General features: G+C 33.6%; 1 protein-coding gene across 2 annotated transcripts in view; it reads right to left on the reverse strand.

The window, feature by feature from the left end:
* LOC143225542 (uncharacterized) overlaps window positions 1–24,624 on the reverse strand; it is a 65,540-nt gene extending 40,916 nt beyond the window's left edge. For both annotated transcript variants that reach the window (XM_076455179.1, XM_076455180.1), the window contains exon 1: window positions 24,485–24,624. In XM_076455179.1, the coding sequence (XP_076311294.1) occupies window positions 24,485–24,509 (25 nt within the window). In that variant the 5' untranslated portion in view covers window positions 24,510–24,624. The remainder of the gene's footprint in view (window positions 1–24,484) is intronic.
* Between the last annotated feature and the right edge of the window lie 249 nt (window positions 24,625–24,873).

Raw genomic sequence — 24,873 nt, forward strand, 5'->3', positions numbered from 1 at the left:
AAAGAAGTAATCCACTGACCACATCCTCAGAATATTCGATAAGCGATCTCAAGAGATTGTTTAGAATCGTCGGTCCTCGATTTAAAAATTATTGTCCGTAGCCGGACGGTTTCGTCCTTCACAGAAAAAAATGTATGCTATACCGAACACATTACTTATTTAGAATAACATGTAAGAAGTGCACAATATGTTGGGCAACTCTTTAGTTAAATAACATGTAAGCAACGTACGCTATACCAGACAGCCCCTTAGTTACAATAGTACTTAAGGAATGTGCACTATGCTAGACAACCCCTTAGTTAAATAGCATGTAAGCAACGCACACTATACTGGAGAGTCCCCTTAGTTACAATAGAACCTAATGAGTGCACACTATAGTGGGCACATTTTTAATAATAGGTAAGCAAACAAAGTGACGTGACGTGATGCTGCTAATCACGCCCGCATTTGCATTTATGAATGCGTCATAGAAATAACAGTGACCTCCGTTCTTCAGTTCAAAAAGCTAGACAAAGTCACTGAGATGTTTAGTGTTGGTGATTGGTTGATTTCCCTGTAAGAATGAATAACTAGCATATCTGAATCCTAGAGATCACTAACCTGGCCGTTCAGCTTTATAAGGTTCAAGTTAAAATTCTAATTCTAATTACCTAGTAATCAATAAAAACATGATTGTAAGGTAAAAGATTCGTACTCTTTCATTCAGTTAGCTTCTGTTCACGTTTAAAATAAAATTACTATTTTTATTTAAATAGGAATTCTGAGGATTAAAACGATAGTGCAAAACCCCACAAAGACACAACATGGCTTAAAACGTTAATATATATATAAAGCAAAACGTTCAATAAATATAAAATATTGCCTAATATTATACAGTTGTTGTTTTGTTTCTTTCTTGAATTGTGATTTCCATATTTTTATACGTCACTCTTATTGTTAAAGATATGAGAAATTTAATAAAACAGTTCAATGTAATCATTAAATTACGAAACACACTTAAGTAATATTTACGAAACAAAAATTACCGTGGACGATGGAACAGCAAAATTATGTATTTATTCAAAACCACAAATGATGTCAGCAAAAGGGGAGTAGATAAAGTTCACTAGATAAAATTCCAACAATTTTGCCAACAAAACGACACATAGTGGATATTGCTCACAAGATAAAGTTCCAGAAATCTGGCCAGCTGAACGATATATAGTGGATGCTCTTTACTGGATAAGGTTCAATAATTTGGTCGCCAATGCAGTGATACGGCTTATAAGATGAACACCTCTAGCGACTTAACCAGCTAAAAAGATAATGACTGATATTGCTTAGAGACTCTTCAGTGCGTGATCAGCGGGCACGAAGACACTGTTTCAGTAATACAGTGAGAAATAGAGTGGATATAATTTGCATCACACAATTAGTGAGTTCAATAGAAGTTCAGTGGACTTGGCTTTCAAGGCATTTTTATAGAAAGATAACGGAAAGAAACTAATTAAAAAGCTTAAGACATTAGCAGCATATCAGGAATACAGTGAATTTTGTTCAGGGCCTGGTTTTAGAAACGTAATAAGAGAAGCAGTCCATTTAACTCATATAAGCTGACTTAGTCAACGTAAAAGTAACCAGCTGAGATAAAACAGTCTTTTAAAAGTAAATATAAATAAAGAAAGAAAATAAATATTACGATAGTGAAAAATAAACGGCTACAATGGATAAATATTTTAAACTTACATTTGATTATATTGTCGATAAAATGTTTAAAATGCAATTCAACAAATTTTGTTTTATCCTGTATAGCAACCATCTTGGGTTACACGACTAATGCCTTCTTAAGTTTCTAACAGCGGAAGAAAAAAAACAAATATTGATCTATTCAGTCACTATTGATGAGGAAAAAATTACTTTCGAGCAGCATACGTTGTCGTTCATAACGTATCATCACTATGAGAATTACATTTTTTATCTTAGGTAGCATACTGGATTGTTTGGAGAGACCTCAAGTAAAACCTATATGTCACAGATTCGAGCGTTGTTTTTTATTGGTTCTTTTTTTGTCACTATCGAGAATATTCCGGTGATGTTATTATTACTATTTTTCTGTTAGTAACGACTAGTCACTGGACTGTACTTTCAGAATGATTCAGAAAGTAGAAAACATGCTTTATCACTCAGTGATAAATTTCCGGTTTTTTTCGAGGTTTCTAATTTGGTATAAATATATTTTCACTGGATTCTACAAGCAGGCACCAAAAATTAATTTTGTTAAAGAATGCTTTGAGACAAATAATACAAAGTCAATGCCAGTCTATTTAAAAGATTGAAAAGTGTTATACCTCTATACTTAAGCGCTTCGAAATAATATTACACTTTCTATTCTTATGTTTACGTTTTGTTTGTTTGTTTTTGTAATCTTTTACTTTTACCACGAATTAAACTTATTTCATGTTCAACAGGAACCGTTTTTGTAGCGTCTACTCCGTGAACTCTGAATTATTACCAAACGAATTCGCAAGAATTTAAAAATTCTATTCTTCTTGCCAATTAAACTCGTAGTCAATCAAAACTGTCAGTTTAATGGCATGACCTTTTGACAACTGAGTAGACTCTGTAGAAAAAGTCGTACACGCTATCAAACCCACCAGAAAATCATTATAATTTAAAGGTAATGACTAACAACACGAAAAGAACTAGAGGCCACATCGATTACCAAATACTTTTCACCTAATAGTCGCAGTAGCTACAAATTCAAAGTCCCACAGTGACTCAGCGGTATATATGAAGACTCAAAACTCTAAAACCCGGGTATCGATACCCCTGGTAGATACAGAACAGATAGCCCATTGTGCTCAACAACAAACAAACGAGAATTCAGTAATGTGTTTATTCTATAACTACATATAAAATACACAAATAAGTTCAACTGTAGATAAGTAATAAAGACCATGTGTACATTGTTTTAGACAATAATTGTACCAACAACAAAGTCAAATAATTAGATACGTATATATATTAACTTTACAATATTCATAGTATTCATACAGCGGCACCATGACTTTATGATAAACAAATTCAATAAATCCATGTCTTGAGACGTTTAATTGCGAATCACACGATCCGAAGCCACTATCCACGTAATCGCATTTCATTATGTTTATTTTGAAAAAAAAGGAAAAAAAAGATGTACTTTAAACGAGATCAAAAAACAGATAACGACTGTCGATATCTTATCAGAACCTTTTTGACATCAAACGCGAATGTTTCTTCACAGCGGTATCGGAGCTGTTAAAGTGAGTTTATTGTAAAGAAACATTAAAATGTGTTCCAAGGATGGGTCTGTAAGCGATTGATCTGGTACACCCTATGGTTACAAACTGTATTTTGTAAGTACTGAAGTACATGAAAGTGTTAACTTTTTATTATATATTCAATGCTATGACCTCATCTGAAAATATATTTTATTTTACATGGATATTTCACTGATATTATATATAGATACAACTTTTAAAAATTATTTAGAAAGTAACGCCGTGGAGAAAAAGCGCCTTCTAAATGGGCGTATATAATGAACATACACTACAATTAAGTTATAAAACATACTTCGCCATAACCGAAAATACATCGAAAATATACAATGTATATCCTATTTTATATCGCTTTGGAAAAGTTTCTCAAATTGATAACTTGTGAGAAAAGTATTAGGATTAGCAGATTCTGTAAGAATATGTGTTTTATCTTGTTGATAAACATAAGGTAAAGAAATAAAAGATTTTATTGGTTCTAAGAAAATGAAATTAGCTACGAATAATAACACGTTGCATACAAAAAAATAAGACACAATAGGAGTTTTTTATCGCTTCTCTTGATTTCGAGATATGCAGAAAAAAAAAAGATATCGTATGGAGCCCAAAACAACGCCTAGAAACAGAAAATGGGCAAGAGAAAATGGTGAAAGCAAACAAAACTGTCTGTCAGTTGTACACATTGCCTAGACGTAACCAGAAACAAACATTTTATACACGCTCTAATGCGGTTTATTTTACACTAGTGTTAGTTTCTGTAAGCATAGTTCAAACGAAAACAATACAGAATAACAACACAATTTTAATTTTAATTATGAAAGCATACGACTATAATTTTTATTTTTATTTTCAGATTGTTATCGAACATAAGAAATTGGCTTTATAAAGCAATAATTACGTAATAATCTGACAAACATTTGTCTTGGCTACTAGGCCCGGCATGGCCAGGTGGGTTAAGGCGTGCGACTCGTAATCTGAGGGTCGCGGGTTTGCATCCCCGTCGCGCCAAACATGCTCGCCCTCCCAGCCGTGGGGGCGTTATAATGTGACGGTCAATCCCACTATTCGTTGGTAAAAGAGTAGCCCAAGAGTTGGCGGTGGGTGGTGATGACTAGCTGCCTTCCTTCTAGTCTTACACTGCTAAATTAGGGACAGCTAGCGCTGATAGCTCTCGAGTAGCTTTGCGCGAAATTCAAAAAACAAACAAAAACAATTCTTGGCTACCATTTAAATAGAAAATACTAGCAAACTCATAAACAGTAGACAATTTTATCAAATATTTTATTTATTTGATGTTGAGCAGAAAGATGCATAGTTTGGTGTCTACTTCCATCACACGTATCGAACCACAGATTTTACAGGTATAAGCCCTAAAAATTAAAAGAAATTGGGGCGAGGTATCACTAAAAAGAAGCACCATATGTGTTAAGCACCCATTAAAAATTGGTTCAGTACTGAGAAGATGTCATACCAACAACGTAAACTTCAATTATTGTAAAGCTAGGACTTTATTATTGCTGTCCATGACGTTATGATGCATTCAGTACAAAGTTATAGGTATATATTTCATAAATCACGCTACTTTCAGATATCACACGGTGAAAATAAATAGTTGATTAAGGTTATGAAAAATCTGTGAAAAAAAAAAAGTGAATAATAGCAATACATTACACAAAGTTTGATAATAATACATCTTTGGTAAAAATACTAAAACTTTTAGAAAACGGCTAGAGAGACACGCACACACACAAGTGGAACGTAGTATAAAATAAGACACAATATGAGAGTTAACAAAAAAGTGGCCTATGAATAAACAAAAATCGGTATGAGTTCGGGCCAGAATATGGCATGTATTAGAGCGTATTTTGTTACAAATAAAAGTGGTGGGAATACCTTTATTCATGTGCTACAGATAATAGTAACCAAAATAATAAATGTAATTAACTTCAAAAGCTTAAAATAAATCCCGTAGGTAGGGTTTTGCATAGGAAGAGGGAAGGGCTTTAAAATTGTTTAAATGATTTATGATCATGTATTGTAAATACAGATTTACTGTGCAAAAATTTGGAGGTAGTTTTGTATTTGAGAAGGCGTATCCTGTTAATTTTTCTAGTGAAAAATCGTATTCTTAGTCTTAAAATGTTTTTTCTTTTTAACCTGGAATGCATTCGTAAGATTGCATTAAGACTCACCAAAACATTATAGATTCTAAACAAAAACATTTTGGGTCAACTTAAAAGGCATCTACTTTTGTATTTCAGAACGGCTGGTATGGGTATTAACACTTTTACTGATAAGCAGAAAACAACGTTTCGACCTTCCTAGGTCATCTTCAGAAAGGGCTTTACTTGTCTACAGTCTTGAAGATACATATTGTTTTCAAAAGTTACTGAGAAATGCCTTTATAATTGGAAAAAGAAAGCTTACACAACTAAATTAATCAGAGTAAAACTGAAACACACCAGTAAATTTCCTAAGAATTTTCTGAGAATAGAGTTGTAAACCTAAATTGTGTTTACGATTCAGGAACCAGTAGTTTTTTAGGATATATTCTCATAAATATATATATATACACAAATGTACCACAGTGTTTTTAAAGTTGCCAAAGAAGTTGAAAATCACTTTTTATATCCAAAAAGAAAATACTTAATGAAAGTGCGCATGCGCAATCATTTGTGTCATATTTATAGATTCCTGGGATTTAATTTCATACTTATTTTAACGCTACTGGTTTCTTTTTTCTTTTAACTATTATACAGTTGTTGTACGAAATATTATTGTATTGTTTGTATTTTACTTTTATTTTTTTATTCAAAACATTACTATTTATAAGCCATATAAAAGCATTTAATTTATTATATTATATAGGCACTTGTAGGACCTTATAGCTAGTACAGATAAAAACTGCACATTAAATTCTAAATTCCTATGAATCTTTATAAGATAGTGATAAACTCAAAAAAGTCATTGACCTAACTTTTCTTAGCACAAAACGCACTTACTTTTAGTAAAACATATATATATATGTATATAATAAGCATAGAAGAACCAGCTTGAAAAATATAGTGCTAAATACCACAATGTTCATGTTGGGAAGCTTGTATTTATTTTGTAATGGACACTACTTCCTTAGCAGCTGCTCCAATATGGTGGCCCTAGAACACTGCCAATGCGATAGTGTGCTCGAGTCTATGGAACGACACCCCCACAACTCGATCGATAAACTGTCAGACGCTATGACTAACAAAACTGTTTTGTGTGCCTGACTACCATCCGAGCCTTGACTAGCTCTTCCATTCCTTAACGTTTTAAAGTGAGCCTTTAACCTGGAATGACGGATTTTCATATAGAGAGACCCATTCTATTTAAAGTAATAACAATATTATGCATGTAATATATACACAGATGTATATATACATAACAAATACACGGATATTTTGTGCACAGTATTTTCTTCTTAATAACCTCTGACTAAGTTTTAATTTTTTAGTTTAGAAGATGATTAACTTTCTTTTTTCTCAATTCAAACTTTGGTTCAATGATAGTCATTTGCAACTGTATATACAAGCACGAGCAATGGTGCTTGTTATCGTAATTTGTTTATTACTGACTTTCCTACAAATCGAATTCGAGACATATTGAACTAACAACAAATAACTAATAACAAAAACATTCTGAGATTATAAAATAAATCTGTCTATCGAGAGTTTAAATAAATGTAGCTTATTAAATGTTCCAAGCGAACGCATTGAATTTCTACATATTTTCATATCCTCCATGTTATCACTTACATTGGTAAATTTTTATTTTAGATACCACATACTTATGATTACGTTACAGTCTGTATTCGTATGTTAAACACTATTTAACAAAAGCTTCATTAATAGCTATCTATTTGTGTAGAAAGTTCCGTATTTTAAGATGGTACACGTAACGTTTGGTATGGAAATGCTTAACATATGGATGAACGTCTTCTTACAATGTGTCATTGGTTTTTTGTTATATTTTTAATTCCATACTTCTAACATACTACGAAACTAAATATCACCTCCCATTCTCACAGTTGTCTGCTTCCAACTTAAATTTTTCCGTACTTAGGTTAACAACTTTTCTATATGCTGTAAGTGTGTGTGTTTTTATAGCAAAGTCACATAGGCCTGTTTATTGTCTCAAGGGGAGAGGAACCCTTGATTTTAGCGTTGTAGATATGAACACTTACCTCTGTCTCAACGGGGGACTATACTGTAAGTATCTGATAATAAAATAAGCATTCCTGTATTTTTGGAGTACCCTTCAACAAGTTTTTCTAGCATCTCGGTTAAATATAAAAACAAACTTAATAACAGAAAAAAAGAGAAAACATACTCTTCCTCAAATAAGTCGCACAAACTCAGACACACTAGGAAATCAATATAGTGATGAAAACTGAAATATAATTGCTTCTTGTTTACTGATAATGGACTTCTGAAGATTCCGAAATGTCTAATAAATGCTTTGTAATTACTTTCGTGTTTTTCTTCATTATTATATTCTAATATATTTATATACATTTTACACAATATTCTGTAGTAAATTACAACAGTATTTTATTTTACATTTGTTAGAGTTAATCAAAATTTATCATTGTAAATGTTTTTCTTTTTTTTTTACTTATCATCGTTACATACACTTTCAAACCTAAAATCACTTTTTTTTTCTCGTTAGTAATCTACTCTCTAAGAGGGGGTATATACAACGTAACAGGACGTGAGGCGTGCTATATTTGTTTTTGTTCACTATCAAATACTTGCGCGGTAAATATATAAGAAATTCAATTCAAGATTATTGAACTCTGATACGCTTATGATTTTATCTAGATGTTTCTTAAACCTTCGAATAAAAAAAAATATCATATTGCAATCTTCAAGACGTTATATCAATCTCTGCTTCAAGGCGATTCGTTACCGTGACAACCTGAATAGATGTACTGTTGTTGATACAGTCAACTCTTGTAGTGATAAACTTGGCTGAATAAAGTACCAGAAAATAATTGATATATATGGAACAACATGTATTGAGTAAATTATAGTGAAAAATGGTTTCTAAGTAATATATATTTGTAAAGCTAGATGTCTAAAATTGCTAAGACGTTAGGTAGTATATCGTCTGTTATGGAAGTTATTTTATAAACGTTACTAATAAGATGTTACAATGAAAAAAGAGAATCTTTACCGTATATAATTATTTATAGCATAATAAATTCTTTCATAAATCTTTAATCACGCGTCATGTACCTAAGTCAACAATACGACTTTTTTGTTTTTTATAGCCTCTTAAACCTTTGTTTTTTTGTTTTGTTTTTTTGTTTGTTTGGGAATTTCGCACAAACTACTCGAGGACTATCTGTGCTAGCCGTCCCTAATTTAGCAGTGTAAGACTAGAGGGAAGGCAGCTAGTCATCACCACTCACCGCCAACTCTTGGGCTACTCTTTTACCAACGAATAGTGGGATTGACCGTAACATTATAACGCCCCCACGGCTGGGAGGGCGAGCATGTTTAGCGCGACGCGAGCGCGAACCCGCGACCCTCGGATTACGAGTCGAACGCCTTACGGGCTAGGCCATGCCGGGCCCTTCTTAAACCTACACCATACTTTTGCATCATGAATTTTATAAGTTTGTTAGCACAACGAATTTTGTAAAGAATTTAACTGTAAAACACATCTTTGGACTATTTTATGAGTACTTTACATTTTACTAGTAAAGATACATTTATACATATATATGTTCATTCAAGTATTTTGGTTATCTCGTTAAGTATAATATTAGAACTACATACAAATAGAGGTTTTGCGTGTGACGTCACTCTTGACCTAGTTACTGCTGACCGCCATGATGGGTGGCACGCTCGGCGTGTTTATATTCCAACACAAGGGTGATTCATAGTCAAAAGTGCGCGAATATACACTCGTGTTGTGCATTTAACTGTTCAAATCGACATGGACAGGTGGAAAATGTGTCATACTACAGATTTCCTAAAGATCCCACCTAAAAAGACGATGGATTGCAGCTGTCAATAGGAAAAACTGGACACCCACAGAGCACACCAGACTTTGTAGTAAACATTTTGTGTGAGGTATGTATAATTCATCTATAGCCAGGCTGAACAAATTGAAACTTACATGCATGATATATGTATAGCAGAACACACTGCAGCACCAGTCAAAGAAATGTTTTTGCACACTTTTCTTTTACTTTTAAATAACTGAATAGTATATTTACTGAAGGAACAATATCATTCATGATGAATAGGTTATATAGCCATTTGTACATTAAGACAAAATGTTAATATCTCTTAAAGGTCCAATTTAAGTGATTCATCAGAAAACCACAACTGGCACAAGATTAAAAAGTGTGCAAATAATTACTTTGTTGGCTGTACATTCAGTTGTTAAACAATGTTCAGCATATTCAGTTATATATATATATATATATATATTCAATTAAAAGTGTACAGTGTATCTGTTATATATATAAATATTATCTGATGATGCCTGTAGATCTATATCTTAACTAAATTATTGTACTCTGTTTCAGGGACGAAGAGTGATGATCCCCTATCACCTGACTATGTACCTTCCATATTTCATTTTACACGTTCTCCCCTGAAGAGAAGGAAAGCTGCTGAATTGTTTAAATATGAAAACAGGAAAGAAGTGACCAAAAGGAGAAAAGAACAACAAAAGAGACATGAAGCTGCTGCTGGGCTGTTTGACCTTGCTTTCATAGAATCTGCTGGCACTGCTGCCACTGATAGCAGCTGTACTGATTCTGCTGATGAACTTGAAGCTGCATGTGATAATTTTGGCTTGTGTACATCACAATATACAACTGAGACATGTATGCAGACGGAAATATCATTCACAGACTTAGTTAGACTTGAATCTGAATGCCAACAGTTGCGGAATGAAGTCCTCCACTATAAAAGTATAGCAAAATCGAACTGTTTCGAAGATGCTACTTTTGCAAATGACGACGAGAAGGTCAAATACTGTACAGGTCTGCCGTCATATGTCTTGGCTGGATATTACTGACGTAAATACACGTGGCGGGAGAATATACGGGTCTCCTATACCCAGTTCCTTCACTTTTTTCTCATACCTGGCCTTTTCAGCACCTGTCAGGTGTGCTACAAGTGATGAAAAGCCAGCGACAGCCATTTACATGTGAATAGTACTGAATACAGCAGTTGTTAACTCGTTCAGTCATGCGGGACACTTGCCACCCAATATGGCGGTATGTTTACAAACCTCGTTGTGGTCACGTGACACTAATAGGTTCACGCAAAACCTCTATAGGTGAGATTTGCTATAAAATTTCATATATTTATGACCAATGTGAAAATGTGTGAATAACGACTGCAGACACCTTACAATAAACAAAACACAAACAACAAAACACTCGCTAACTTTACCATTTCAGCAGCAACTAATTAAAGTAGGAGATTAATTCCTGTAAAGTTGTTAGCACACATTCTAGAGGTTATTTAAATCAAATAACACAACACATTATTACAGAACATATATATGAGAGAAGAACATCAGCGGGGAATATACATTTCTTGTTCGTCATCTGCAGAACAAGTTATTCACAAAACATAATATTCCAGTCTTCACAAAATATGGTGATATATCTCCCCAAATGATCATCATGATGAAGGAGTAATTAAATGTAGTGTTATATCATCCAAATTATCATGATGAAAGAGTAATTAAATGTAGTGTTATATCACCCACGTTATCATGATGAAAAAGCAATTAAATGTAGTGTTATATTACCCAAATTATTATCATGATGAAAGAGTAATTAAATGTAGTGTTATATCACCCAAATTATTATCATGATGAAAGAGTAATTAAATGCAGTGTTATATTACCCAAATTATTATCATGATGAAAGAGTAATTAAATGTAGTGTTATATCGCCTCAAATGATCATCATGGTGAAAGAGTAATTAAATGTAGTGTTATATCACCCAAATTATTATCATGATGAAAGATAATTAAATGTTGTGTTATATTACCCGAGTTATATATATATATCATCATGATTAAAGATTATTTAACTTGAAAATGAAATCTAAGGATTGAACAATGAAATGTAAAAGCGGCATCAGTAGTTCAGAGATCCACTTCCTTTTTCATTTTTATTTATATGAATTTGAATGATATGTAACTTTTCTTCTTCTTTCTGACCGTCAGAATAGCTTCTTCATTTGACACGACCATATGAAATTTGCACAACGTTTTACCCTCATTTATGTTCGTATCAAGACATAGTTTATGGCTCAATAATTGTTTTTGTCTTTACTTTCTGTTATAAGAATACATCTTTCTACCATAAATCTGAAATGCCGTGTATCTCGCTCTATACCACCTAACAGTTACAACATTTTGTACGTGCAACAGGTATCGAATTAAACAGACATGATTTTCATAGATGACGAACAGTATGTTTTAAGTTCTCTCCTGCATGTTAAATGTTAAATACATAAAGTTAAATAACTTTGAAAGAAATTAAGAATATGGACATCTTTTTTTTTAATGCTGTACAAAGAAATGTTTATATAACCTAAGAAGAAACTTAATCTGTACTGCCTTACAATTTGAATCTATGCTATAAAACAGACTGTCAACAAATCTAATTACTGTATATATATATATATATGTACAGTTTCCCTGCACATCAGTAACCATTCGAACTGTTCCTTCATGAAACCTTGGCCAGATCGTTATCCTCATTTTAAAATGAAGTAAAATATGACAATAATAAAGATTATCCACTATTTGTAATTATTTCTGAAAAAGAAATTAACAGACAATCAATTAAATAAATAAGACACCATAAGAACTGATGACAATAATATGTAACAAATTCATGATGACGAGAAACCCACTTGAAGTAAAATTGTATTTTCAAGACGGTTGGTATGGGTATTAATACTTTAATTAAAATAAAGTACAGAATAACGTTTCGACCTAATTAGGTTAATCTGAAAATGACATGAGAAGGTCAAAACGTTCTGTACTTTATTTTAATAAGGTTTAATACCCATACCAGCCGTCTTGAGAATACAAATGTGTAACAAAAACCATGGTCTGCGCGACAGTATTTAATTGTATTATTAATCAGTAAATCACGTTTTTCGCTGCTTAAAACAACGTTATTTGAATTTTGTGTCAATTAAACACCATTATTCTTAGTCTATTGCCTAAGTTGTTTCTGTTGCGTTGTGTTAGCAATTAAAAATGGCCTCGCCTGTTCCTTGCAAACCTTTTATTTACCTTTCTGTTATCTACACCTCTCAATGCAAGTTTTTTCTATCTAAAAAATTATTTACTTAAATATTAACAGAACCTAAGCCTACTCTTTATTACTTTCCGATAAAAAACAAAACATTAACAAACAAATTTCAGAGCTTTACGAATAAAAACTAATATTTCCCAGTTCTGGGTGCACCATGTATAATGCTCATCTTGTTACATGTCAAAAAGATATATCCAGAACATGAAAAAATAATGAAAACGCAGTGCTGTTTCACTACTCGAGTTTCCAAATCGGTTCATAGTGAAATGTACACACATCACTACAATTATATTATTAACACGCTGACAAAAGCACGTATCTAGCAAATGAGATAATGCTTATGTTTAAAAAGAACGTCATTATTACACTGCAGTCAAGGATTTATAATACTAGGAGCTCGTAAAAGCAGTAGTGTTTATTCCTGTGACTATTAGCACTGTCGGTTCACAGAACCGGTTGCCTAGCAACCTCAAGCAATACATTTAAAATCGTACAGCTACAGTTCATGTAAAGGTAAATGTGCAGACGGCTAGGCACCCCGATTTGAAAAACACATCTTACAGTAATTTGGATTCTTGCAAACAAACGTTTTGAGGAAAATCTTCTCGAGCTGTCTAGTTATAGAATGAACCAATTGCAAGAACTATTTCATATGAAATCATTTTAGCGTTATTCATTAATATAATATTTTATTTTCTGTTAATTCTCTTTGGCTTCTTACCCATAGGTGGTTTTTGTTCACTGTATTTTAATGCTGAAATAAAACAAGGAACGATGCTTTGCTGTCCTTAACAGTAAATACTGCTTTGAAATTAAATTTTCAAAGGAACTGTTTGTTTGAAGTTAAGCACAAGGCTACACAATGGGCTATCTGTGCTCTGTTCACAACGGGTATCGAAACCCGGTGTTTAGCATTGCAAGTCCGGAGATATATATATAGATAAAAAGGAAATTGAAAATTCTATCCACATTTCGCTTATAATGTAAAATTTGATGATACTCTTCACACAGAAGTTAAAAGGTAACATATACTTGTAATATATTTTTGCAGTGGATAAAGCTGTTATAATTTACCCTTTTATACTTAGAAAAGAACATTTTATTGACATTTGTGTGTTGTGTATGCTTGGAATTAAGTTCAAAGTAACAGAATGGGCTATTTGCGCTTTGCTTACCACGGGCATTGAAACCTGATGTAAGTCCGCAGATATACTGTTGTGTCACTAGGGGCTTACTTCGTGTGTTTGTTTTTGGTTTTAATTTCGCGCAAAGATACGCAAGGGCTATCTGCGCTAGCCGTCCCTAATTTAGTAGTGAAAGATTAGAGGAAAGGCGACTAGTCATCACCACACACCACCAACCTTTAGTGGGATTTACCGTACATTATAACACACCCACGGCTGAAAGGGCGAGCATGTTTGGTGCGACCGGGATTCTAATCCGCAACCCTCGGATTACGACTTGAACGTCTTAACCCACCTGACCATGCCGGGCCAGGCTTATTTCGATTCATTCTGACAGGTTTCTTCAAAATCTTCTAGCAGGTGTCCTGCTTTTAGCTAATTGAAGCTCCAAGAAACAGGTTATGGAAGATCGTAAACTTACTAATCCTTTGTCCTGTCATTCTATGAGTTAGCAGTACGTTCAGGGATTTATAATGGTTAAATTCGAAGTTCAGCTCCCCGCGGTGAACAGAGAGAAGATAGTCCAACGTGTAGCTTTGCACTTTCTTGTATTTTCACATACCACAGAGGTCACTCTTGACCATTTTTTTGTATTATCGCCCTCATGGGACACAGGTCGTCTCAAGTTTCTGGGTGGTTTTTTTTAATATTTGTACACGTTAGTATATTATTCGAATTTATTTCCTTTGAATATATATAATGTCGTTCGTTCATGCACTTGCGTTTGTTTTATCTTTGCTGTCAATGTTAGTTTTATTCTTTATAAAACATTTCGTGAAGTTGTATCAAAGAACGGCTGATATGGGTATTAACACTTTTATTGATATGGAGAGAACAACGTTTCGATCTTCCTAGGTCACCTTCAGGTCGAAACATTGTTCTTTCCATACCAATAAAAGTGTTAATACCCATACCAACCGTTCTGAGATACATTTTTATTTCAAGTGGGTTTCTCGTCATCCATAAATTCGTGAATTTGCTGTGTGTTGTGGATAGCTATATCTTAACGTATCATTGTACTTGAACATTACAATATTATAGCTATGACACTGCAAAACCACGTTATGCTGTCAATCACTGTACGGTTCATTGTTGTGCAAGTCAGGCATCTGATGATAAGGCATGTGATATGAAGTACAAATAATCTGTCTTTTAAGTATCACAATATACAGTGATGCCACGTATGTTTGGCTGTCATCCTGAGACAAATAACAGATTTTGAATTGCTTCAAATTATTCGTGACAATATCACACACAAGACATTTAGTGTTTCAAGGCTCAAACTTGTTTTGTATGAGTTTTATTTCACAAGGCTGACCATTGAGGTGCATACCACTTACAGGAAGATACGAGACAGCTCGCCAGCAATGATGCAAATATTCCTGCTTTATGCTTCACATGCCTGTTTGGAGAGAATATGAAGTCAAATCCAATTTTATTTTAATACCGATACGCAACGCATATTGTCCATATTGAAAGTATTGTATGTCAGAAATAATTACTGGTGTACAATTACATCCTGTGAAATGGATCCATTAATGTTACACATTATAAGTACCACATCCTACAACACTATATGCTGCCGTGTTCCGGTGCAATTGACCATGATTCCAGCCTAAGAGATGACAATGCTCGTTTCTACAGTGCTAAATTAGTCAACACAATGCTTGATGAATAGTTGAACGGACTGGTCTAAACGCTCATTGGATTCCCTTCGCATCCAGTATGTATGAAATGCTCTACGGAGAAACATGGTGTCCCATAAGTGGCTTTAGACGCTTAAGATATCTTTGAAACATCAATTATGTGATCAAAGATGTAAAAGGACCAAATCAACATACTGATTTTAACTATGCAACACAAGTGCCAAGCTTCTCTTCCTTCCAGTGTTGGCTATACTCTATATTGAAGTGAAATGTCACAAACTAAAAAGATGTAAAGTCAAACATTTATTTACGATGTAGACTGAGCCATCAGCTGTTCGACTTATACAAAAATAAACTGGGTGGGATAATTAAAATTATTTTATAATAGTGATTGCGCCTTTTGATGTTGCAACTTTCAGTTAGTCTTCAGTTTTGTATGTAGTTTATTTGAAAAGCTTCGTTAATTGTTTGTTAACTTGCGATCAGTAAAAGATCCGATATTATCGTTATTTTACCTTACATTTGCGTTTTTTTATTTAGTACTCTAACATGCATTTACAAAAACCATGTTTTGAATGTTCTATATTACAGTAAAAATAATTTTAGAATATGACCTCGAACTCCAAAAGATTATCTTTACGTTTAACGACATTTCTAGTTTTCACTTGTAAATCAAATTTTCAAACAAAGGGAGAGGAAAATGTCTTGTAAAAGTGTTCACCCATATCAATAAGTTCACATTTTGATAAAATATAAATAATGTAAACAATTCTTTAATGAATTTGTTTTTATTCAAAACTCTAATGATCGGACTGTTGTGTATGTGAGGGAGAATACATGTCAGCAAAATGTGCAAAGAAAATATAAATTCAATTTACAGATAACAGAAAGATTCACTCCAGTGCATTCACTTCCTTCTTTGGAAGCCACTCCATTGTAGATTTGTCCTTGTGTTTTGGGTCATTGTCCTGCTGAAATGTGAAGTTTCGACACAGTTTTAGTTTCTTGGGTGACTCAAACAGGTTTTCCTTTAGGATCCGTCTGTACTTTGCACCATCCATCATCCTCTCAATTCTGACAAGCTTCCCAATCCCTGCTGATGAGAAGAATTTCCATAATATGATGCTGCCACCACAATGCTTGACAGTCGGAATAGTGTTTATTGGCTGATGTGCTGTGTTTGAATTGCGCAAGATATAACGATTTGAATTTAGATAAAAAATCTAAATTTTTGTCTCGTCTGACCACAACATCTTATGCTACATATCTGAAGTATAATTTACACGCATTGTCACACACTCCGTATAAGAGTTAAGATTATTATTTCTCAGTAATAGTTACTCTCTTGCCTCTCCTACATACAGGTCAGCTTTGTGTGGGGACTGGGAGATGGTCGATGATTGAACATACTCCCATCTCTAACATTGGGGCTTTGCAAATCTTTGAAAATCACTGTTGGACTCACAGTAACATCTCAAACCAATTTTCTGCTAGCCCAGATGCTTAGTTTAGAAGGGCGGCTTGATATGGGTAGAAACTGGATGATATGAAGTATGTTGAACCTCTAAATGATGGACTTCACTCTACACAAAGAGATAATCAATTACTTTGATATTTTATTGTAACCTTCTCCTGATCTGTACTTTTCTACCACTTTATCCATGACTTGTTTGGAAAGCTCCTTGGTATTCATGGTTTATTTATCGTATCATTATATGAGTTGTTGCTGGAACAGATACATTTACTCTCAAGTCAAGTTAAGCCACTTTGATTACACACAGAATGAGACTAATATACTAAACTAACCTTTTTGACCTGAACTGATTTAAGGTTACTGTGGCAACTGAAAATATTATAATCTAACAAACTTATTTAATATCAGAATTTTTTAAAACTTTCTGAGTTGTAATAGATTGTGTGTAATCTAAATGTGAAGCCAAATTTGAAGTTTCATGATTACGAACTCAGACGGCAACAAAATGTGGAGAATTTTTAGGATTGGGTGTGAATATTTTTCAAAGTACTGTATTTTATTCTATATTCCTTCTGAGATGAGTTATTTAGTAAACTTGCCCTCTTGTGTTCTCAAATACCATTCAACAAATGACATCAAGTCCAAAATAAACATTAAAATCTTAATAATTTAAGTTTATAGTATGGATTTTATTTTACCATAAAACTATCATAGAGTTATAATTATTTGTTGTTGAACACAAAGCTACACAATAGGCTATCTATGATACCAGGAATATTGAAAACTAGTTTTTAGTGTCATAAATCTTCTGACTTACGACTGAACCAATATTATAAAGTAACTTTGTGGTAAATACTTTAATAAGTTTAATATTAAGCTTCAGTAGTGAAAATTCTGATAATAGTTGCTTAATCTCCCGTTTTCTTTTAACTTTGTTTCTCAGTGGGACAGTGGTAAGTCTTCAGATTTATAACACAGCAGATAGCACTATGTGGCTTTACTATAAGAAAACACTCACTCACCCTTTTAACGTTGCTTTTTTTATTTATATATTAACAGATAAACTGAATATCAATAATAATTAGCAAGAACTTATGAGTAAAAGTAAAGAACATTTTATAATAATATTTAGACCACACTATACTTGCTATGTCCAGTGCCGGCGAGGAATTTGGTATTACCATGGATCTTTAGGCCAGTTAGAATATGAAATGCACAGTAGTGGTATGTATACGTGTATAATTGCATTCTAAACAAAGGCTGAATGGCTACTACAGGGTTATGCCTTCTCTTTAGCCATGAGATATAACTAGAAAAGTAAAAATTGATAGATGATGGATGAGTAAAAGACGAGAGGGAGTTCAACCGTCTGTCATGATGGTATTACTATGAGGTTCTTATATTTGTATACTCATCTTTTTGTATGCTTTCTCCTTTTATATGATAATGATTAGTTACACATGTACAATCTTGACCAAAAACGCTTTTATACTGTTCTATATTTATGTTATTGTGAATATACATAGAGTCGTTATTGAGTAAATGCTCTAGTAGTAACAGAAAAGATAGCGTATGATCTTACAAAGATATTCGAGCTGTTATTCTGGTCAAATCACACATACACACTCATTTTGTATAAAATGGTGAGATTTTGATATAATATTTTTCGAAACAGATCATTTTTTGTTCATACAATTTATCTGTACTTGCTGTCGAGTCGTGTCGCGTCATGTGCTTGAAGGTATTGGGTATCAAATTGTTCGACTGTCAACAAACGGTATGAAGCAAATGGATATTGTCAAAACAGTAGGGTAACCCCAGTATGCTATATCCAGAATCCTTAAATGTCATTAGACTACAGAAAACTTTGTTCTAGGAAAGTCTACAAGTAGAGGCTGAAAACTACTGCCCGAGATGATCATGTTTTCATCAGGTTAATATGTGAAGGTCGAAAGAAGTCTTGCAACACTTTACGAGAAAAATGCCTTTAACACATCATTCCAGGTTATCCAGAATAACAATTAATAGAAGACTGACCAAACAAGGTTATGTTGCATTAAGTGCCATTTGCAAACCGATATCAACCAAAATTAACCGTCATCACCGTGTTACTTAGGCAAGACACCATGCCAACTTGCAGTTACGACATTAGCGGCGTGCTGTCTCTTTATATGAGTCCTGTTTCCGACCTATTAAAGCTGATGGTAGGAAGATTCGAGTTCGTCGTTTGTCTGGAGAACAGGTGAAGAAAGACTGACTTTCCCACAGAACACACACAGGAGACGGTACAGTACATGTTTGGGTAACTATTCATCATGATGGAAAAGCTACTTTTTATATTCTACAGGCAAATGTCCGTGGCGCCTACTATAGATTTGGCAATAACTTTGTGTTCTAGGATGAGAGTGCTACTTCACTCAGTGTGCGTGTTGTACAAGATTATCTCCATCAAGAGAATGTTACAAGACTGTCATGTCCGGCAAAGTGTGCAGATTGTAATTCCATTAAGAACTGTTGGACAGAACTGGACCAGAAAATTGTTAATCGCAATTTCTAAGTCAGCTACTGTGTTGCAGCAACTTCTAAGAGACAAGTGAGAAAGAAATTACGATGCATTACATCAGTAACCTCATCGACAGCATGTTACGTCACCTTGCAGCGGTTATTAGAGTACAAGGAGAACCAACCAATTACTGAATGTTTAATGTGAAGTAATGTAAGGCTACAAACTCTACTTATAAAAAAATTGATGTTATATTTTGTCATTATATGTGTTCTGGTAAGGTTTTGTTTTGAGAGGTAAAATGCTAAACTGCATATTTTTTCTATGGGTATCTGATAAAACTCTCTTCACTATTTTTAGGAATTGTTCATAGAACCTGTATCATTATACAAATTACATATGTAGATCTTTAATATAACATTCATTTGTCAGTTTAACAGCGCTAAGTGTATTTGTATTCCAGCTTAATAGTAATAATGATCTTATCTGTGATAAAATATGAAAACATTTTGATCAATAATATATTGGTCTTCGTCCTATATTTGAGGTGTTGAATCCTCAGGATAGATACAATCTGGAAAATGGCCCTGCATGACCAGGTGGTTAAGGCGCTCGACTCTTAATCTGAGGGTCGCGAGTTTGAATCCCTGTCACACCAAACATACTCCCCCTTTCAGCCGTGGGGCGTTATAATGTAACAGTCAATCCCACTATTTGTTGGTAAAAGAGTAGCCCAAGAATTGGCGATGGGTGGTGATGACCAGCTGCCTTCCATCTAGTCTTACACTGCTACGTTAGGGACGGCTAGCGCAGATAGCCCTCGTGTAACTTTGGGCGAAATTAAAAAACAAACAATCTGGAAAATGTAATATTAGATAGTCAACTGATTAGGATCATCAGAAGGGAATGACATAATGTATCAATTCAACAGATGCTTCAGAATATTTATAAGGCATAGGGGTAGCTAGAGTGGATGATCAAGTGTATAAGCAAAGAAAGCATTCTGAGTACAGAAACATTATAGTAGAAGATGAAATTTAGTCAAATGGACGACGTTCTGAAAACGCAAGTCAGAAGTATTTCGAACATTTGTGTTTCTACAACAAACATTTGTCATCCAATCAATTAAATTTCATCAAAAATAATCTGCCTAAACAATCTATCATAGGGAAAGGTATTGCGAAAATAAAATACATTTCACAAAGGTGTTTAGTAGGCCTAGATAACTGAATGTGAAGTATTTATCCGGCGTTTCAAAATCTGTAAACAATGATAAAAGAAACAAAGGGCGTAAACAATCTATATAGTATGACAATAAACAGGATTTAAATCCTAGTATCGGACAAGCAACAAAGAAGTTTTAGCCAAAGATATTGGAAACACTCTCCTCTAAAGAAGCTTTTCGAAAGTGACTCCATGATACTGCATAATTTCAGAAAGTTTGAGAGGAACATTCTCAGTTTGAACATTAAATATAGATGGGTCACGACATTGTCGGAACCTGTCTCGCGTAAAACCAAATAGAATTGCTTTGATTTTATTAACATTAATATTAAGACCCCAGAGACGACTCCATGTTATTAACTTATTGACAGCAGCTCGTAGAATTCTGTTGAGAGTAATCATCGTCCTGTAAGTGGTTAACAGAACAATATCATGAGAAGATGGTACATTGTTAACAGATGGGATGACAGAAACTTGCTTGAGAGCAAGGAATAATGTTACACTGAGTTGTATGAAATAGTCTGGAAGCGAATTGTTTTTTTTCAAAATGTTTGCTAAAAATGCTTGTAAGACAGATAGAATGATGAGATTCAATATTCCCTAGAGACTTAGACAGTTTTAAGAAACGTAGAATAGTGGATTTCTTTCAAGAATATAAGTAAAAGCCAATGGAAAGAAGGAAATAATCAAGGAATGACTAGAGAAAGTAGGAATCGCTCAGTGTGGAGTGTCGAAAATGAGATAAAACAATCCTTCTGAACTAGGAGGCACGCTGCATCTACTTTTTAAGAGTAAAATTAAGTGAATATCCTGAACCGTAAGCAGAGCATTTAGTGAACATTTTACGATATTATGGAGCGAGCGAATCCGTTGGAAGAAATATATCTGAAAAATCCTTACAATCTAAAGTGTGTTGATCTGAAGCTTGAAACTTGGATTCAAGAAAAGAGACAAATACATTAGCTTTATGAATGAAGGAAAGATGTTCTTCATTATCGACTAATGTTAGGTAGTGTTTAGTAGTGCTTTCTTCTGTCAGTAGAATGTCAATGAAGTCGATTTACCTGTAGCACGAGACAAGAGGAAGCTTTATAGACAACAAGAATAGTGAAGACGAAGAAGGTCCACAGTCCGAAGAGACACCACAGGTTTATACTGTTCATAATATGAAGTATGGATGGATGCGAAGAGATCAGTACGAATGGGAAAAGATCCCAGGGTACAGGAGACAAAAGTATAGATCAGATAGACCAACAGTGGTTAAGACACTATTTAAGTTAGCAAATTACTTTACAACAGCTGTGGTGATGTGAATTGGATAGTGTTGGTGTACTGTAATTTTTTATTAAAGTTAGTGTACGGCATTTTAAACTTGATGTTATTTAATTATTTTAACACTATATGCATTATTTATTATTTTTTGAATTAACTTGTTCATAATTCGGAATAACAAGGAATCAACAATATTAAGATCACTTGCACATTCCATGATTAACATGGAAAGCTTGTTCTATTTTAACCATCAAATTACCTTCTTAATTTACCATTCACTGTCGGTGAGATCCAATTATTGAGTAATTTTATGTTCTTGCCTTTTACAGCTTCCAGTGTAAAAAAGAAAAAAAACTGATCAAAACGATAAGTTATATCATTCATTTTCTATCTAATAGGCATAGAGGATCCACAATAACCAACAAAGTTGAAACATGTTAGCAGTTTGATACATAAATATTTTTGAAAAATGTGCTTCAAAATCGAAATCAACAGTCCAGCATTACTTTTTTTATTTAACAATTAATACAACCGTGCTTGCTCTTTCAGCTGTGAGAGCGTTATAATGTGACGGTCAGTTCCACTATCTATGGGCAAAGAAGTACCCCAACAGTTGACGGTGGGTAGGGACAGCTAGATGCCTTCCCTTTAGTCTTACACTGCTAAATTAGGGACGGCTAGCGCAGATAACCTTCGTGTAGCTTTGCGGGAAATGCAAAAAACAAATAACGCAAATATGTATATAGACACACAAATAAACACACACATACACATATTGTTGCTTTTTTACTGCAAAATTACCCAATAGGGAATGGAGCCGCAGGTTTTTTCCGGTGTTATGTTAGTCCATAAACTTTCCGTTGACTTCCCAAGGGTGTATGTTTATATATATATATATACATATATGAAGATACACAATTCAATTCATATAAAAATACATATGTGTGTGTGTATTAAAACGACATTGCTAAGTTTGTACAAAATAAAAAATTGGACACATCCAACCTAACAGTAAGTACACTATTAGCTACTTTAAAAATTAATCAAATTAACTGATAAATGTCAGTGATGTCGAGAAAACCCACTTGTAGAGAAAATATATGTAAAAACGGCTCGTTTGAGTTGAGAAAATATTTTATGTAGAAGGTCGAAACGTTGTTCACTCCTCTACGTGAAAAAATGTTCTCAACCCAAACGAGCCGTTTTTACAAATATATAACTGATAAATGGCATATTACTATTAAACTAAACTACAGAAAACTAGTTATAAACACCAGCTGTTTTCTTGTTAAGATTTCTGAATGATGCTACTTCATAATACTGACTTCGTGCTTTCGACTTACACACTCTTTTTACAGGTGAGACCTTTGATAGAGAGAGGTAATGAACTTACAAGCGTAAGTGCACCATGTTTGTTTGAAAATTGCTCTGTAGGAGCACCACTTTCAATTGTGACTTTCAGATTGCGTGAAAGTATTCAGCTTTCCTGTGAACGTAGCAGAACGGTCACTTTTGTATGGTCTTTATTGTAAGATTTCGATTCTTCTTCTGAGTTTTAGATTTCAGACAAATATCTAGTAAAGTAATATGAACAAATTTTAATACAATAATGTTTCACTAGAAAACAACATGTTTTTAAAGCATTGAAACATAATTATTTTATTAATGTATTTACTGTTGTAAGATGTTGAGTAATGTTCCAAATATTGTTCATTAACAGATCAAATGCCTCGAGATAGAAAGTCATGCCTAGATGACATGGTGAAACTAAACTAATCTCATACTTGGCATTCTGATAAAAGAAAAGTGTAAAGGAACCGGATAAGAAACTGAGCACATCCGCTAAATTACGTAAACCAGCGAGAGTCTTAGTTTCCGGTAACCTGCCGCCGATAGAGAGGAAAAGCGCGCGCACATAGATGGAAAACCGTTATAAGATTTCATATAAAGATATATGTTGTTTTTTTATGATAAAATTTTTCTGTCTACAAGTACATAAACGTTAGAATACTAAAGCGCCCAGACATCACTAGTTGTAGGAAAAGTACACTTATTCATTTTAATATTGAACTGAAATGTTTGGGCGATTAAAAGCATGGAAACGCGAAATCTTGTTGTTGTCGTTGCTGTTTTAAAACATTCCAATCTAAAAATAACCCAGAAAAATTAATTATCTACTGACGACAAAATGATGTTCAGAGCTTATGGTGCGGGATCGATGCATCATAAGAAATGTTGCTTTTAGAAGCGGAAAGCCTTTATATTACCTTAACATTAACAAAAATTAACGGCTGTGTTTCAGCATAAATATGAAATTATTATAATATATATTTACTAATGTAACCAGTACGTTCTTTAACTACTGAAGTATGCCACAGTTTTCGAAAGAAAACATATTTCTGTTATGCAGTCAGTTTCGTGAAAAATGATGTAATTCAAAAATATCGGAACTGAAAAATAAGCTTTACAATTGAATAAAAAGTTGAGTTATACGTGTTTGCCTAAAGGTATTTGCATCTACGAAAAGAAATATTTTACTTACAAGGTGAATCCGCTCCAGTTGCCATCCTATCAGAGAGATTAGAAACACAAGCGTCACAACATACGCTTTCAACTTCGACTGCTCTTACACTCTGGTCTGATTTATAGATAGCAGGTCTACCACACCCTATAATGGATCAAGAAGACAACTTTTAAAATTAATCTAACCCAATATTTTTAATGTATCAAATGACTTCTGAAGGTGTTGGATATTTATAAAAATGTGAAATGTATTTTGCAAATTTATATATATATATATATTTAAAATCTTATTTTACATACTTAGTAGAGTAGAGGGCAGCACTTTCTAGATATGCTTATGAGTAATAGATACAGTCATTGGAATGTAAAAGAAAACCAATGTTAAAACATATCGAGCAGCGCCATCTA

This window comes from Tachypleus tridentatus, chromosome 9 (genome assembly GCF_004210375.1).
Source record: "Tachypleus tridentatus isolate NWPU-2018 chromosome 9, ASM421037v1, whole genome shotgun sequence".
In the NCBI taxonomy this organism is placed as follows: domain Eukaryota; kingdom Metazoa; phylum Arthropoda; class Merostomata; order Xiphosura; family Limulidae; genus Tachypleus; species Tachypleus tridentatus.